The following is a 17,675-nucleotide window of genomic DNA, read 5'->3' on the forward strand; positions in this document are numbered from 1 at the left end:
TTTGTGTTCTTCACCTCAACAGCCGCATCTAGTACAGCGATCTGCAGGACGCAGCGGGGAGGCAGTGGCGTGATTGTGTCCAGTTTCGGGTCGTCGTCGGTCCCCGGTGCACAGCCGTGAATACATCCGGTCGATAGCCCTTGGCGATGATCAATTGGAGCATTGATGCCATAATCGAGCAATACTGATGTCGTGACCCCACGGCTCAATGCATGCCCCTCACCTTGCTTTCACGAGGCGCCCGTCTCATTTTGGATATGTTGAAAATGCGCCCTCCTCCCTTGTCGATGAACGCAACTCGCGATTGACAGCCCTCTTCCTCCTTGGTGATAGCTGGATGTCCGGTTTATGCTGGAAGAACTAGACAATAACAGAAACGAATCGGTGCTGATGTACCCCGCTGTTCTGAACGAGCTGTATCTATTTGAATCAGTAGTCGCTCCAAGTTTGCAGTACAAGATGGGACCCGCGAGTCCCTTCTTCGAAAATATCTGTGTGTCGGTGACTCTTGCCACGGCCACGGGTTCGTTCGGGATTTGCTTGACAGCTCCCGGGATGCAAAGCCGCCCGAGAAAACAAATGCTATTCATGACCTATTCTCGAGCCTTCTTGAAGGCTCCAACGACCTTGCTCCTCAGCCTCAGCGTGAACTCGGAAAGTCTGCCAGAGATCTGGATAAACTCGGCTTCACTCATCGTCGCCCGTCGTCTCTGCTGTCGCCCGGGCACTGAGGAGCCTGGGTGGTTGGGGCCGATGGCAACGGTACTTCGTCGATTCAGTGATCCCGATTCGTAATCATCATCGGGGCGCTGCCCAGAGATTTCCGGCCATAACCCGGACACGGGCGAAGCCGAAACGACGGTCCTGGACGATTCAAACGACGGCCGTGGATACGACGCAGCCATGTGCTCGGCTCGCCGCTTTTCGAACGACGAGCGTGAGATGCTCTCGAACAGTCGTACGTCGCCAGAAGATTCATTGCCAGTCGAGTAAAAGGAGTTAGGTCTTGAAGTGCCAGCGAGACTCGGTCGCGTGTGGGTAAGTACAGGGCTTCCGTTTGCTGGGTCGCTCTTGGCACGATTCATTACCGGAATGAAGAGCGACGATGGATGTTCCAAATCGCGAATCTTGTGGCCATACATTCGCGTACTGACACGAAGTCGATCGGACATACCCTCAATCAGGGTGTGGTCATTGGTCTTGGTGTCGAGATCGGAGCTTGTCCGGGCATTCTTGGCGGGGGACGCACGCATGACCACATATGGAGGAGAAAGGCTCGGCGATGCCCCATCCCTCTGTTCACGCGCAATGACAAAGTTTGCCGCGCGCAGGTTTTGCCGCAAGTTTTTCAGATGCTGACGAATCGTGTGTCGAACTCGAGAAGAGCCTGTGCGCACCAGATCTACGAGCGGCGACTCGAATTCGCTTGTTGGTGTTGACACCGATGGCTCGCCCGCCGCCGCCGTCGCAAGTCCATCGAGAGCAATCGGTAGAGGCTGGCGCTCGGACCGAGGCACAAACAATGCCGACCGAGACTCTCCGTTGAGGTCGAAAGAGGGCTCCCGAACATGAGATTCGTCCGGATTGGGAATGCGCGACCGAGACTGCCGCACGGGAGCGCTTTCCAAATCGTTGTATATGATCTCGCCGCCGGGGCCAAGGCCAAGGATATCGGCTGGCTTGGTGTAATCCATGACATCGTCGTTGATTACCATGGTGCCATAGCTATGGTCTCCGGCCGGTATATATTCGGAGGATTGTGGAATGTCGATGGCGTCCGATATCAGAGGACGGATTTGGGCGAGACGCTCCTTGGTTACATTAGCTGGGTCGGGTCGCATCCGGGCTAACCGAGGATGATCTTCAGAGTTCTCGCGCTTCATATGAATGGATCGTCGAAGCCGACTCTTGTTTCTGCTGTCCGCTTCCCTGGCTCGTAAAACTTCGCGGACCTTTTCCCTCAAAGGCTTCCGAAGCGGATCATTTGGGACGAGACCGACGTACTTTTCAATAAACGGGTGCGAGAGCAACGCTTTGGCCGACGGACGGTCTTTGGGATTGTGGCTCAGGCATTTTGCGATAAAGTCGTTGAATTCTTTGGAAAACTGGGCCGGATTCGGAAGGGTTGGTGGCGCTTGGATGGGAATTCGAAGCATGACCTGAGGTTTGGCGGCTTTCGTGAGCAAGACAGAGCATAGGGCCATATTCAAGCAACAGCAGTAGCCACGGGGCCATCAAACTGGTACATGCCCAAACGGGTCTACTTACAACATTGGGCGGCAACTCTGCCATCGGTGGCAGTCCTTCCGACATTTCGATCGCGGTGATACCGAGGCTCCATATATCAGCCGTCGTGCTGTAGCTCATCCCGGCAGTCAGAACTTCGGGGCTTACAGCCGAGTCAAATAGGTTTGGTTGTGGGTGTGCCGCAGCAATGGAGTATTGGAAACGGCCATGGTTTGAATGGATATTGATGTCGATCAGAACTCGGCGCACAGGCAGCTGCGGCGTGGCTCCAGTGCGGCCTTTGCTGTACAAAATCAGCGACTCGGCGTCATTACCTCATCCAGTGTGGCGACCCAACAAAGGATATCTTCGATTCGTCACTGCTCGTCAACTTCTCTGCAACACCAAAGTCGGCTGTGTGGGGCAGAAACATCTTATGGTGAGGACGAGGGGCATAGGCATTGTATCCAAAAGACCCAAGTAGGTATGCAGGCGTTTCATGGATGAGGCACAACAGACCTATCTTTACTTGTGCCGCATCGGTCAGCAGGATATTTGCGGATTTGACGTCACTAAAGCGACGAGGAGATCATGAGTCAGCAATGTTGCCTCATGCAATCTCGTAAAAATGCACAAAGCGATGGCACACAGGGCAGCGGCGCAAAGCATTACCGATGCACAATGTGCTGGGAGTGAAGGTAGGCCAGACCGTCGATCGCCGATGCCAAGACAATGGCTATTTGCTTTGGAGAGAAAGTGCATTCGGTGATCTCGATGCAGTCCGAGATGGATCCTGCAGCACAGTATTCCGTCAAGATCTATGCATCCCCAAAGAGGGTAAGTGGCAGTGATGGCAAACGGAATCGGTTCGGATTACTCGTGGGCAGCAATACCCTGGTTGAAACAGCTACTGCAAGACATGAATGCTCGTGGATGCCAATGGTCGTGCATCCAGTAACATCGCTGTGGACGACAGAAGCGACAGCGACAGCGAGCCTTTAGAAGATGCTAGAGATTTACCCATATAGAATTGGCCACAGGAAAGCAGCCTAGCAATGATGGCGGAAGAAACAGCGGCAAACAGCGACAGCAGCTGTGAGTGAAGGCGACCGAGCCCAAACGGTACGAAGAGACCAAGGTTGATGACTGGGCGAGTCTTGGCAATCGGGCACTCAAACATACCAAAGTACTTGAGCACAGCCTCGTGGTTCAGCTGTTTCAGTGTCTCGATCTCTTTCTCGATGATTGTTCGTTGACTGGGCCTTCCCAGATCGAGTTGTTTGATGGCGACTACAGAGCCGCTGTCCTTATCCGACTGTCCGTAAAAATGTGCTTTGTAGACGCATCCAAACGAGCTGCAGCGTTCAAGGAGGGTCCGGGATTAGAGCGGGTATTGTTGTTGGTGTTGAGGATCTTGGGCATTATGGCATCCATGCGACAATCGCAACTCAAGGGACAAGCCGTGGCCGCAAAGACAGAATCATACCCCTCTCCAAGCATTTCCTTGAACTCGAAAAGACTCTGTGGGTTCTGGCGAGATCACATTCCAATACCGATGGGCTGTTAGGGCCGAGCACAGCTAACTTGGATGGCACACGTCCCCAATCAATTAGTAGATTTGAGGCATGGCGAAACGGCTGCAGCAGGCGCTCGAGATGTGATAGAGAATATGTCAAGTTTTTCAGCAAAGTTCGAGAGAGACAAACCGGACTATCCCAAATTAGGTCATCGTTCACATGTAAGACGGTTTCAAAGTTGAACGGGGAGCTGATTTCAAGGTTACGTGGGGAGATTTGACCACGGCTGTGCTCGTCCAGACTGGAGCGAGGAGAGTCGCTGCGGATAAAAAGCTTCGGCGAGCCCGATCGGGTGAACAGCGAGACGATTGGCGATGCCGAAGCAGAGCCTCTGGATGTCGACGAAGCGACAGCGAGTTAGTTGTGCCATTGGGAGGAGAGAGAGAATTGACCAGGAGACCGGTCCAGCGTAAGCCAGTCGGTGACGGGATTGTGCATACGAAACACGAGCTCGTATATCCTGCCGCGCTGCTGCTTCCGTGGCAAGCAGACTTGAGAACCCGGGGGCAAGCCCCGATCATTCATGGTCACGGTGAAAGAGCGACCACATAGCCTGGACGGCAGGCCCCAGGCCTTGCAAACGAAATGGCAGCCGCTGAGCAACGGTACCTATTGGAAAGTGATCTTGACAAGGCGCCGTTGGGAAAGTGTCCTGGAGACGATATGTTGGACAGCAGCGGGGTGTTGGGTGTGGCCGTCTTTGGAGTTGGAGCGACAATAGTGCCGGGAGTGACGATAGTTGCTGGAGATTGAGAGCACGACGAGGGCTGCAGCTCTGAGACGAAGGAGCAAGCCGAATCTCGTTCTCGGGACTCCATCGTGCCGGAAGATACCAAAAATAAAAGGGTCGCTGAGCAGAAGGGACAGCAGAGGCCGCCGAGAATCGCCGCGGCAGATGATTATGGGGCCCGGAGTGGGTGGCCTGATCGCCCAGTGCCTGGTGACAAGATGGCCAAGGGCGGTGGGAGGCAGGTCTTGGCGACAACGGAGCTCTGAGGCCGCACGAACGGAGAGCCCAGAGACAGCAGGACCGGGGAAGGTCCGAGACAGCGGGGCTGAAAGGTCCGAGGGAGGGGAGCAAGAGAGCAACAGCACAGTCCAGAGCACCTGCGACAGCGGCGCTGAAGCGAACGTGCAGCGAAAAGTCGATGGCAGGGACCGGCGAGCCGAGAACACAGGATGCCCAACGAAGCGAGCAGCCCTGCGTTGAGATGCGACGTTGTTCCTGCCGAGAGATGCGGTGCTGTTGCTGCCGAGCGGTGTGGGGTCGAAAGATGCGATGGGGGAGAAACCGCTGTTGGTGGCCGAGGTGTCGCAGGGTGCCACCACAGCGGCAGCGGCGTCGGGCGGCGACACGGACTGAGAAAACGACACAAGGTGTCCCGCTGGCTTTTGATCGCACTCTATGCCCAACGCAGACGGGATAGCCTGCGTCCAACAGGGCTATTTCCTCGGCAACAGGAGGCCATGGGCTCATTGCACCAATCCACGTCGATGAACACATAGAGCAGTTTATCACTTTTTCTCGAAGGAGATGTAGCCCAGACGAGCCTCGGACGCACAAAATACATTTTCTCGAACTATATCCTACCGCAGTTTGCGCGAGAGAGGCTGTTTGTGCGGGATAGACTTCGTGCAGAAGCCTCTTCCTCAAAGAATCGACCTCGAAAGGTTGTTCGAACAGAACTGACACCAAATATCGAGGATACACGGGCTGCGCCAGAAAGGCTTGCTGTTCCGTCCGGCGGAATGTCCAAGGTCGAATATGAGTTTTGTCGTTCGTTATCAATGTTGGTCATGGACGGCATGCTCATGTCGAGTCGCTTTGGAAGAGAGTCGTCATAGTACTATAATAAAATGGATTCCGTTTGCATTGGTAGGAAATGGGACGAGTCAATTCATTTGGCGATATGCGATAAAGTATCGTCGTGGCGGTGATGGTTCAGCCGAAGCAACCCGGGGAGGATACGGAACCACATCCAAGAGCATTGATCTGAATTGTTCTGACAGCGAGAGATGCTCGAGAATCGAACGAATGACCCGTTACTAATCACACCACAACACCACAACATACCAGAAACTTTCGCTGCATCGTGTTCAGATCAGCAATTACATTCGGGGCCTCGGGTTTCTTGGTACCGTTTGCCTTGGGACGAAGATGCTCGAGTTCTGGAGAGGGGGCACTTGGATTCTCTAAAAATACATTATTTGCTGGCGGGACAAACGGTGCCGGATGCTCTTTGAGGTGCAGTCGATCCCAGGCCACCGAGGAGAAAAATGAGCTTTGTTTCATCGCTTGGAGGCCATCGAGACCCACTCCAAATCGTTTGTTGACATCCATTTCCATGAAACCTTTGATCGCCTGTTGACACGAGCTTGATGGTGGATCGGCGCTGGTGTAATGGTTATTGGGAATCGCTGGAAAGATCCACTCTCCTTTTTTGATCAGGTCACGTTTGTGTTTCCCGCGGAAGGGCCGCTCGACGAAAATCATTTCGAACATGACGACCCCGAGCGACCACCAGTCGATGCTTCCAGAGTATCCGCCGCCCAAAAGCAGCTCAGGGGCCATATCTGTGATGTCAAGCAGTCGTTAGACCACAATCTCCAGCCCTCAGCCAACAGTGGCCAGAGAGCCGCTCTCGCTCCGAGGTCTTGGCTTGACGGCGCGCGCTGCAACATAACCACCGCCTCTACTGCATACATACACGGCTCTGTACCGGCCACTGATTTGAGAAGTTTTATCGGCGTGTATCGTACGGCTATGTTGAAATCCGACAGATAGGCATGTCCTTTCTCGTCGAGCAAAATGTTCTACCGACATTGAGAGTATGTTGGCGACGGCTAAATCGCGCAAGCATCGACCACGCGGACCATGTCCAGAGTCGTGGGTTATCAGTACGACACTTACATCGGGCTTGATATCTCTGTGGATGATGCCTTGCCCATGCAGATACTCAATCGCCGAGGCGATTTCAGCAATTATTGAGCGTGTGACATCCTGCAAAGGAGACAGTTTCGCATTGAGGATCAAAACCAAGCATGGGCCAGCGAGGATCATGCACGCTATGCCCATTCGCTGGCGGAGGGGCGACTGAGCGTCGAGAGTTGCGAGTTCGGCTGGGCAAGTTGGTGAGCTGGTCTACGTTCTAGGCGGTGGGCAGGGACTACTGGTATCGCGGCGGTCTTGATGCAAAGAACCCGATGAAGCTCGATGGCTGCTCAACGAGCGACTGGCGATCAACTACCTCCGCCAACGGCCGCTTTAGATAGGCACGCAGATCTCCACCGGGCATCAAATCCAGAATCATATACAGATTGAACTCATCTTGGAAGGAATAGCGCATGTTACAGATGAAAGGATGATGGACTTCCTCGAGCAAGCTACGCTCTTGCAGAACATGGTTGAGAGCACGCTCTGCTATGCACTTTTCCTTGCTGATGTACTTGAGTGCATAGCGAGTTTTTGTGGACTTGTGCTCGATAATGCACACTCGACCAAAGGCCCCCTTGCCAAGGCCTTTTCCGATAATGAAGTTCGATATCCGAATCAACTTGTAGGACCCATCCGGGGCAACGGCTTTTGCGCAACATCCACCCATATCAGCGAGCAGAGACGAGAGGAACTGGGAGCGATGGGGGGGGGACAAGGCTATAGCGCTCACAGAGAACCCTTGTTTTGTGGTCGATGGCCCTTTCCCTCGCTTCTTTGTGAACCCGGAGCACACCCGGAGCACACCCGCATCCATTCTACCACAATGCCCACAGGGCTGCCATCTTCTTCAGCGTCGTCAAGCACATCGACGACATAGCGACTCGGGCTGATTGGGCGGACGCTGCGATTGTGAGTATGATTCGACTGCCATGACGTGAGGCCTTGACGATGGCTCACCGGATTCGCTTGTTTCGCTTGGACAGAGCCAAGACCTACAGCGGAGCCATATAGCACTCCGATAGGCAGACTCACATACCCTCCTGCTTTATTCAGGGGACATCACACCTGCCTCCACGATCATGTAGTCTGTAATGGCATGCGTCCAACTATGCCATAAGAAATAGAACAGATCACTTTGGCAGCCTCCGAGTGAACACCACCGGTCGCTGTCCGTCTCCAGAATCAACCTGCTCGCTGGTGTCGGAGTGCCAGCGATGGATGATGGTATTGCATCGCATCACAGAATGGCCATGGCCAGCACGCGATGGTATTGGGTAACAATATATGTGATCAATGGTCAAACCAAGCAAACCAAGGGTGCCCCGTTTCTTTCCGGATGAACTGCAAATTTGAATCGCTCAGCCGGTGAAGCTCATTCAGCCCAAGGCGACTCGGGTCGTGCTTGGAGGCTGGCGGGCGGGTTATCCTGGCCAAGCTCACCGACACAATCCAGCTCGAGTCAATTCAGCGGTTGTTTATAGAGCTGTGCGACAAGCACATCGATTCATGCAGGCCGCCCGGAGACGCAGAAGGCCCGAGGGGGAGGTTCCTGGTTGATTGCCATTGCCGGCGCAACCAAATCGCGAGCGAAACGGAGGCCCGTTCCATTTTGGGCAGCCAGGGCGCCCTCGCTTTGTCTCGGTCTCGGTCTCGGTCTCGGTCTCGGTCTCGGTCTCGGTCTCGGTCTCGGTCTCGGTCTCGGTCTCGGTCTCGCTGGCGGTCGACTTGTGGTTCGCCCTGATCTTGCTCTGCTTGCTGCCGTTCCTGCTCGGGAATATTGCCATCGATGAACAGTGAAGGAGCCCAAGACAGCCTCGATCGTTCGAGGAAGGCGTATAGAGATGGAGATTTAGACAACGCTCTTAAATTCGCCAGGAAGAGCTTGAAACTCCACGCCACCCAGGAGGCTCAGGATTGGGTGGGTCTCGCATCGGCGACTGTCACGACTGCAACTTCCCCCAAACACCGATGCTGATTTCTGCTGTCGATGAGCTGTGTACATTCTTTTATTTTATTTTTGGGGGTGGGCAGGGATTCTCCAGCCGCCGTTTCTTTGCGACGTGCACCACTTGTTTACTTTCCATGGTCCCCGAGATACCTCTCCTCGAGATTGCCAGTCTGCGGCTCTTGCTCCTTGGATCGTTGCGGCCCTGCCATAGGTTCAGACTCTAACTATGAATTCCTCCACATTCTTAGCTGGACAAATTAACCCAGAGCAGCCAAAACGACGGATCCAGCCCCGGTTCCTCCTCTGGATTGAACTCGGAGCCATCGTCGTCCAATCTAAGAAACCGCACGAATGCGACATCAGCGTCGGCTGCTGATTCTCCATCAGCATCACGATCGTTCACCAAGGAGCAGGAGTCGGGCATCAGGCGCATCAAGGAAACCAAATCCAAGGGTGACCTCTACGGTGTTTTGGGACTCACAAAGGACTGTACAGACTCGGAGATTAAGAAGGCATATCGAAAAGTAAGAGCAGCGTCTTGGCGGCTATCACGAAAAGAACCCAACTATAGCCGCCCGTACCCGTCATCGCTCGTTGTTGGTTTCTATATGTCCTACAGTCTTTGTCTCGGCCTCCCCCTGCACTGTTGGGTTCGGGGACTCTTCGAACACAATCAGCGTCGGATCTTGGCTTGGTTTTCCGCAGCTCGACTCACACCGCCCGTCACGTCGCTGCAGCTTGCCTTACAGTTCCACCCCGACAAATGCAGCGCCCCTGGAACCGATGAGGCCTTTAAGGGTATATATTGTGCCGGTGAATCGCACATTTGCTGACAGGAAAACTCCAGCGGCGATTATGGCTCACAGATTCATGACCGTCTTGATTTGATGACCGTCCCATGGCCTGGCTTGTTAGCCATCAGCCACGCTTTCACGGTGCTCAGTGACCCCGAAAAGCGAGCACGATTCGATAACTATGGAGTCGATTCAGACTCGCGCGGAGCCGAAGCGTCCCCATTCGGAGGAAACCATGGATTCCAGGAGGTTTCGCCAGAGGAAATCTTCAACATGTTCTTCCGCGATATGGCGGGCGGTAAGTGAATCAGCGATCGATGTGACTCGACATGCGCCGAGAGCAAATGCAGTATCTCCTCTGGCAAGGAACAGACCCAAGCTTCAAGCAGCATAGCCGATGTGACTCTGCAGACTTCAACATTGCGCATCTGACTCGCTTGTGTTCACCCAGGCCCTGCCTTCCGGACTGCCACCTTCTCGGCCGGCGGTCCTGGCTTCCGAGCTCAGTTCCACAACAATCCGTTCCAGCAACGACCGATGCAACAGGACAACAGCAGCAATGGAAACGGACTCCACATCATTCAGTTCCTCCCTCTGCTGCTGATTCTGTTCTTTTCCCTGTTTTCATGGGGGTCTCATCAGGAGCCTGCTTTTGCGTTTTCTCAGTCAAGCCGCTATTCAATGTCGCGGGAGACTGCTCGGCACAATGTTCAGTATTGGGTTGAGCCGACAAACTTTGAGCGCCGTTATGGCAACTCGCCCTCCCGACTGAGGCAACTTGAAGGCGATGTTGAAGTTTATGTAAGCGGATTGATAACTCTAATCTGAATATTTACGAACCCGAGGAGTTGGCTCGGGGAAGGGGCCTTCGGCAAGCACACTTTGATGCACTCTCGCGCAGCTGTGCTTATTACGGTGTTGCCGAGCACTCCTCCGCTCGCTTCGCATATCCATATGCGCTTGGTGTGTGATGGCCTTGCTGACGCTCCGATTATTTCACATTCTTCGCATTCGATATCTCGGCGACCACCCACTGATTTTGAATGCACATACGTCGCCACATATACCGCGAAAATCACCAACGTGCACCATCGAAATCGGCGCCATGGAACTGCTTGTACCTCGCTGGGCCTTTCGGATTTGATATTCTGCTGACTATCCGCATCTGCGCGGCATTAGTATGCGAGAAATCTGCAGCAGCGCTGCGCGTACCAACGTGAAATACAGTACAACAAGATGATGCAGGCGCGGACCTGGTTTTCGGTGGACCAAAAGAAGCTCTCCGAAGCCCAAAATATGAAGCTCGAGGCCTGTGAGGTAGATAAGTGTTGTCGCCGTCGATAGCCCTCATTCGCTGAGGACGTGGCGCGCAGGGCTATTCGGGATACAAGATCAATTAATGACGACTTTGCTTGATGTGTTTGAACGTCTGTGATAGAAACTGGCTCGGTTTCAACGGGCATAGGAGTGTATGGGAGAGGGCTCAAGACTGCCATCGACCATCGGTTTGCCTGTTGGGTTCCCTGACAAGTAGGATAGATTCTCGAAACGTCCACAAAACGAAACGAGTCGCCTTGTTTGAGGCCGCCGATCACTTTTTTTCTGGATCTTGAATACATCCCATCCATTCCACCCATCCATTCCACCCATCCATTCCACCCATCCACTCCACCCATCCACCCAAGCCGACCACTTGCTGCACTCCCAAGCTTCTTCGTATCGCTACATTGCGACGCACAGGAATCGCCCAGGCCCGAGAAAGGGCGGTGCTTGTCACAATGAATCCAAGGGCATCAATCATGGTGCCCGTGGCCGGGCTGTCGCCGTTGGCTCTGGATCAGACCGGATCGCCCGTGGAGTCTGGACATGGAACCTGGACATGATTCAGGCATGGCAGCCAATCACCACCCATGAAGGCCGAACAGGCAGTTCCGTGGCTTGCGCCCAAAGAAACGACTGTGGACGAGGACCGCAAGCGATGCGACCAGCAGGGCGATGTCGCAGACCGTCGGCGGGCTGCGGGCTGCGGGCTTGGGCGGATGAATCCGCTGATCCCCGAAAGGGCGACGAATATGCTCCGAGTTGACTTGGTATTGTCGTTCTGAGCAGCCTGGATGGGTATGGCGATGCTCGAATTCGGGAGCTCCAACAGGCCTCCTGTTAGTTTTGATCGCATCAGCGCTTTCTTGTTAACAATCTACAGCGTACCCCATTCGGGACATTACAAAGCGGCCTCTGCAGTTCGCAGGGTGAGGAGTTGGATGAATCAAAATCAACATAGCAGTGACAATCACACAGAGTCGGTGAGGGTGGAATCAAGACGAGGGAGGAATCAAGTGGAACAGCCAATGGTGGGCGAAAGTACAAGTTGGTAGATACATTGGAGGGGGTCTAGTGGTCGAAGTCGCTCCCATTTAGAATTCAGAGTTGGTGGATGTAATCCAGGAGGGGCTGGACCTCATCGGCACCGGGGTATTCCTGGGCAACCTGGCCGTTGCGGACGCTATCGTGGGTGGACGAGGGGAATCGGGTCAGGAAAAGCGCACGCTGGCCAACGGAAGCCTCATCACGATCGCCCTAAGGTCCTTGCGCTTACGATACTCACAGAATGACGGTGGGGTAGCCGGTGACGTGGTAGGGAGCACCAGTGCAGAAGTCTGCAGAGCCAATTTCGAGACGACAAGCGGCCTGGTTATATCGCTGCTCACAATCGACTGCTTTCTCGGCACCGTTTCATGGACCAGGAGGAAGGATAGGCGCCCGAGAGATTGCTGTATCCTTGAGGCATCCGCCATGCAGCGTCCTCCACACACTCCCCGGGCAGACCACGATATATGTGGAGCGGCACTTACCGGCATCGGTGGTGCAGTCAATCTTGGCCAGGTTAACGTTGAGGTGCTCTTGGTCGACGGTGTTCTGGACCTGGAGCCACTTGGGGGTGAATCTGAGCGATGTTTGTCCATCCACAAGGAACAGAGGGTACAATAGCGTCCGGGTGACGTTAGCAGCAAGTTTGCAGCAACAGCCTGGGTACTAGTATCGTACCGAGGACGACACTGCTGTGCGTTTGTCAAAGACTCTGCCGAGACAGCTTCGAGCTGCCCTGTCGGCAGTATTCCCCGCACCGCTCCACACCAGCCAGGCCCCGCCAGTCGCTCTCTCTCCCCTCGCTTTGACCGACTCACCCACTCGCCTGCCCAGGCCTGCCTTTGTCAAAACGGCCGCAGACACCCTATGCTTACCTCTGAGTGTATCCGCACCACTTGGGGCCGAACAGCAGCAGCCAGGTGCCGTTGTGGGTCGCCGAGGCAACCTGGTCGTGGGACAAGAAGCGGATCTGCTGGTCGGCCTGGTCGGCAGCAGCCTGGGTAGCGGCGTCGGCACGAACGAGAGCGACGAGCGAGAGGGTGGCCAGGAGCAGAGACTTGATTTGCATCTTGAGGCGGCGAAAGAAACGGATGGCAGAGAGCGGCTGGTGGGCAGAGACGGCTGGCTGGCTGGGCGAGTTGCTTGGAGCGGTGTAGAGGGCCGTTGAACGGCGAGCGCAGGGCTTTATGGCGGCTCGAAGAAACCGGGAGGAGCGCCGGCTGTGCCTGCCGGCTGTGCGCCGCGGGCCTTTGTGGCCTTTGTGGCCCTTGTGGCCCCCCGGTCACTTGACCGCCGAGCACAAGGCCGCTCAAGCACGCAGCCGACAGGAGCCGCAAACAGACCGGCAGCTTTCCCTCCGTGACGATCTCCAGGGCGAGCGCTGTGACGCCGCGAGATCGGCGTCCACATGGACCGCAGATTGGGCCGGAGTGGTCCTGCAGCACTGGCAACGACACGGAGTTCATCGGGTCGCGGCCGTAAGCTGTCGCCGGCGAAAATGCCAGCGGTGCTGCCTGGTGCGCTGCAGCGCCCTTCCTTGGTGGGCTTGCGTCTGTCCCCGTGGTCCTCGTCGACACAGCACCTCTTTCTCGGGGCTGTACCGACATGAATCAGATTGCATCAGGTTGCATGGCGTGGTCTCGGGCTTCGTGGGGCCGCACCACAGCCGTACTCGACCGGGCCGGCTCCTCCAGCAAAAGCACGGCCGTCCTATGGTGCGCATGGGCGATCTGCTGACGAGCAGAGGAGATGTATTGGCTGGTTGGCTGGTCGACCGAGTCTTTCTCAGGGGCAAGGAGCCTCCAAGGAGCACGCAAACTTGTCTCCTCCACTGCAAAGATGGTACAGCCTTGGCTGCCTGTACGGACCAGCACAGATCATGTCTCGTACAGATCATGTCCCACACAGATCATGTCTCGCACGGCTGTATGCCAGAGGACCTAAACTTCTGTCGGATCAGCCAACGCCCACAGCCCTGGGAAACAGCCGCTCGGCTATGGCAACTCTGTTACATCGTTGGGCAGGTTGAAGATCAGCGCCAAGCACCCCATCCCGCAGGCATCTGTCTTCGGTCTTGGATCTACTCGAGTTTCAAGGGCCGTAGCGATCCTGCGCCGTTCTGGTGGTGGTGGGGGGGAGGAATTGTATATTCAGGTGCCGTCTGCACGACCAACTCCATGCATCGACAGGGTAACACCATCCAGGCCACCGGGCCCGACACAGCATCATCCCACCAAGCACAGCACCACTCGGCCGTGCACAGCATCTTCGTTGGCAGCGACGTATGCACCTGCTAAAGCCCCAATAGTTCATTGACCTTGGGCTCGCCCAGGATCCCTCGCGGATCCAGTTCCTGCTTGACCTTCTTGAGTTTGCCCAAGACAGCGCCAAAGCGCCTCTGGATTCGCTCGTGGCTGCCTGTCCATATGGACATATCGGCTTCGATCTTGGCCCAGTGCTCCTGGGCTCCATACCGATCCCAGAGTGCTTGCGAGCATCGTGTCTGGTACTCCATGAAGGCTCCTTGGATCGTGTGTCGAAGCGATTCGGTCTCCCGGTCGTCCCTGGCATCGGGGAGGTACATGATGATGCCGACCCATGCGTAGACCGACCCCAGATCCCGCGCAGCCGGGGACAAGGGCGACCCGGACGACTTGGTCCATCGCTGCTCGATGGGCTCGTGGGCCGGTAGCTTCTCGTCACGGATGATCTGTAAGAGCCGATCCATATATCCGAGATCGGCATAGTATTGCGACGACCACGCAGACAAGCTCGAGTGTGTCACCGGGAAGGCCACCTCGGAGACCCATTGCTGGCCGCCACAGTCAAAGCCCAGGATTTGGTCGCTCCAGTCTGTTCGTGTGCCCTCGCTGCGGGTCCAGTACTCGGCGGCTGCTTCGTTCACGCGCCGGACAAGTTCGACATTCAGTGGATCGGCCATGTACATGGCGTCCCGCAGGGCCGTGTAGCCCATGTCCTCGGTCAGTCGCGGCAGCTTGCCGGGGAGCTCGCTCGAGAGCTGTCGATACAACCGGCGAATACCGGCCAGGCGCTCCTCCAGCGGCGAAGACTCGTGGCCAAGATCGGCTTGATGGTGATCCAGAGGGTTGAGTGGATTCGATTTGACCACGACGACCTTATCGGTGTGCGGAATCCACATGTAGCGCAGATGCTGGTTGCTGTAGAGCCACGACGAATGGTTGCGCTTGACTTGGTCGATTGAATACACCCGTGTCTCCTCTACAAGTTTGTGGGCTGGAACAACCTTGAGTGTGAGCTCGGCCACAACCCCCAGTGTGCCAAGCGAGAGTCTGGCAAGTCGGAGGAGCTCAGGATCTGGTTAAATGGGACAAAGTGTCAGTCGAGGCGGTATCAGCCGAGTACACCGGCGATCGCTGAAACCGCACTTTGCAAGTCAATTTGTCGTATTGCTAAACTCGGACCAGCGACCGGGCCTCATGCACCGCCAAGGGCACCTGTAAAGCCATAGCTGCTGCCGCCCCACCAACGATCTGGCACTGCCGCAGCTGATGCCGTGTCTTTGATTGAATTGGCGCTGCCGTCATCCCGTAGGTCACCTGTGCTCATCTTCAGATCAAGGGTGCCCTTGCCCGGAGTGACAATCTTCATCCCAACGACAAAATCATCCACTGGCGGAATTGTGGCGCCTGTCCCATGAGCGCCAACCTGGGTGAATCCAGCGACCTGCTGCTCCCGGATGGAAGCATAGTTGGGTAGTGTCAAGCCGTATGGGCGAAGAGCTTCGACAACCTGGGGCAGAAGGAGAGCGGCAGTCGAGAGGGGTGAGGCCAAGAACAAATGAGATCGACAGGCCGGGATTGCTCAGCAATATCGCAGCGCCGATTTTGTCCAAAGGCGGTGGGACTGAGGGGTGACAGTTGGATAAAACATCACACATCCTCGATCCATGGGGGATGACGGTTGCCCTCGCACGACCAAGCGAGCTATGAGGTTCGCTGTCGTGCGGTTGTGTGGGCGAGCGTCCTTGACGCCTTTCGACTTCGTACCTGTTCGATTCGAGCGCCGGCCTGGACCCTCACTGTCCCCTGCTCCCGGTCGATGTCGAGAATCTTGTCCATCAACGCCAAGTTGATCATTCCATACGGCCCAAGCCCAATACCATTGGGCGACAGCGCTGATCCAACTGGGCGGATGAATCGGTGTTCAAAGTGTGAGTCGGCCACGATCTTTTCGAGTTCATCGAGGTTGCTGGGATAGTGTACCGACGACGAAGGAAGCGTGACCGCATGCGTCGCCGACCAGTTGGTCACGGTTGTCGATTCGTCTGCTCGGTGGAAAACAGCGGCGTCGGGAATCGAGCGCTTGGGATAGATCGATGTGGCCCAATGAAACAGCAGGGTCGAACCCAGCAGAATGAAAGCCGAGGCGCCGATGCCAAAATAGAGCGGGCCACGGCTTTTTTGATCGAATTGGATGATGTTGGGATCCAGGTCCTCCTCGGACCGAGCTCGGCGAGAAGTTCGAGTTCTTGCCGTTGTCGCTGGAGCAGACGGCGAGCCGGCGCTCGTGGAATTGGGCGAGGACAGAGGTGGGGTTGCAAAATATCGCTGTGTGCCGCTGATGCGATTGTGCAGCATGGCGAGCGGTGGTCGTCCGCATGAGGAACGCATTGTAACCCATGCCGCCAGAGGGAGCCGGCCCGGCGCAGGGCCCAGAGATCGGATGAGCATGGAGATGAAGCGACAGAGGACGACCCAGAGGCGACGCGGGGGCGGCTCGGGCTTCTGGCGGCGGGTGGGAAATCAGACAAACCGCAATCCGTGCGGCGACCCGATCAGCGTCTTGCGCTTTCCTCCTGCCTCGCATGGTGTCCGTGCAGCGCACGATGCCCCTCAGGCGGTATTCGAGAATTGCGCTGAGAACTGGGATTTGAGGTGACGACGCAACGCTGTGGCAAGAGCACAGCCGCTCGCTTGTCTCGCATGGGCAACACTGCGCAGAGTACTTGACGAGGCCTCTCGTCGCTGCCGGCAGTATTGCCCCGCCGCAAACGATCAAGAGGCAGCCGATGCGTCGCCTGGATGTTCAAATGGGACTGTTCCAACAAGACTTCCGCAGGGGATTCCACCAGGGGATTCCAGCAGGGACGACGAAAGAACAGGCTGTTGTCGAAACCTTGTCGGGCGTCCCCATCCAATCGGTGATTGAGCCAGCGAAGACTGTCAATGCAAGTCCATCGATTGCCAGTCATGCCGACGGGCTTCCACAATTATTGCATAGCGGCTGCCGTTGGCCATTGGACCAGCTTTGGTGGAAAGATCGGCGACGAAACCTTAACTGGATGGAACGGTCGAAAAATGGTGGAGTGTCGATGGTGGTTTCGCCTGGACCAGAAGAGCCGGATATAAAGGCTGTGAGCCGGCAGTTCCTCCCATCTCTGCATCCAGCGCAGCTACAGGGTCTGGCCTCTTTGCTGACATTGGCTTTCGTCTTCCTTGTTCCGATTCCAAGAGCTCTCCATCGGTTATCGTCTTTGGTCACAACCGTTAAACCACCACCCCACACCTGTGCAAACATCCTCGACTGTGTTCATAATGAAACTTACCTGTCCAATGATGTCAATCTGGGCCGCCATCGCGGTGATCATGGCACTTTCTGTCGACACAGGTATGGCAACCCTCGAGCGGCATTGCTGGCGGGCAATTAAGTATGGTGCTGACCATTCACCATCCACCATCCACCATCCACCATCCACCATCCACCATCCACCATCGCCACATATCCAGCGCAAGCCAGACCGGTGCCGCCCCAGCCTCCCAAATACGTCGTAACGGGCATTGGGTTCT

The 17,675-nt window shown here is 55.8% G+C and overlaps 5 protein-coding genes across 5 annotated transcripts; 1 reads left to right on the forward strand and 4 right to left on the reverse strand.

Moving 5' to 3' along the window:
- Positions 1-274: 274 nt before the first annotated feature.
- On the reverse strand, positions 275-3,991 carry BJ171DRAFT_115701 (kinase-like domain-containing protein). Its single transcript, XM_053105488.1, has 10 exons — positions 3,933-3,991; positions 3,713-3,809; positions 3,409-3,581; positions 3,247-3,275; positions 2,899-3,044; positions 2,746-2,798; positions 2,562-2,640; positions 2,269-2,389; positions 903-2,159; positions 275-685 (listed from the first exon to the last, which is right to left on the reverse strand). The coding sequence occupies exons 2-10, from the start codon at positions 3,724-3,726 to the stop codon at positions 641-643; spliced, it is 1,917 nt and encodes a 638-aa protein (XP_052971412.1). The 5' UTR covers positions 3,727-3,809; positions 3,933-3,991; the 3' UTR covers positions 275-640.
- Positions 3,992-5,231: 1,240 nt separating this feature from the next.
- Positions 5,232-7,552, reverse strand: BJ171DRAFT_564536 (kinase-like domain-containing protein; the record flags this gene model as incomplete). The annotated part of the gene is made up of 6 exons (XM_053113309.1): positions 5,232-5,650; positions 5,878-6,377; positions 6,512-6,617; positions 6,715-6,804; positions 7,052-7,429; positions 7,469-7,552. The coding sequence occupies 6 exons, from the start codon at positions 7,550-7,552 to the stop codon at positions 5,384-5,386; spliced, it is 1,425 nt and encodes a 474-aa protein (XP_052971413.1). The 3' UTR covers positions 5,232-5,383.
- A 921-nt stretch (positions 7,553-8,473) lies between these two features.
- On the forward strand, positions 8,474-11,116 carry BJ171DRAFT_486484 (uncharacterized protein). The gene is made up of 7 exons (XM_053109199.1): positions 8,474-8,656; positions 8,935-9,210; positions 9,424-9,484; positions 9,602-9,778; positions 9,932-10,281; positions 10,660-10,797; positions 10,919-11,116. The coding sequence occupies exons 1-7, from the start codon at positions 8,525-8,527 to the stop codon at positions 10,943-10,945; spliced, it is 1,161 nt and encodes a 386-aa protein (XP_052971414.1). The 5' UTR covers positions 8,474-8,524; the 3' UTR covers positions 10,946-11,116.
- A 524-nt stretch (positions 11,117-11,640) lies between these two features.
- On the reverse strand, positions 11,641-13,018 carry BJ171DRAFT_486487 (thioredoxin-like protein). Its single transcript, XM_053109200.1, has 4 exons — positions 12,723-13,018; positions 12,333-12,424; positions 12,086-12,137; positions 11,641-11,983 (listed from the first exon to the last, which is right to left on the reverse strand). The coding sequence occupies exons 1-4, from the start codon at positions 12,914-12,916 to the stop codon at positions 11,902-11,904; spliced, it is 420 nt and encodes a 139-aa protein (XP_052971415.1). The 5' UTR covers positions 12,917-13,018; the 3' UTR covers positions 11,641-11,901.
- Positions 13,019-13,976: 958 nt separating this feature from the next.
- Positions 13,977-16,614, reverse strand: BJ171DRAFT_115796 (uncharacterized protein). The gene is made up of 3 exons (XM_053105490.1): positions 15,876-16,614; positions 15,324-15,618; positions 13,977-15,183 (listed from the first exon to the last, which is right to left on the reverse strand). Exons 1-3 carry the CDS (start codon positions 16,557-16,559, stop codon positions 14,141-14,143), a joined length of 2,022 nt encoding a protein of 673 aa, XP_052971416.1. The 5' UTR covers positions 16,560-16,614; the 3' UTR covers positions 13,977-14,140.
- Positions 16,615-17,675: the final 1,061 nt, after the last annotated feature.

Source organism: Polychytrium aggregatum (assembly GCF_025602895.1).
Source record: "Polychytrium aggregatum strain JEL109 chromosome Unknown BJ171scaffold_2, whole genome shotgun sequence".
Taxonomy (NCBI): Eukaryota; Fungi; Chytridiomycota; class Chytridiomycetes; order Polychytriales; genus Polychytrium; species Polychytrium aggregatum.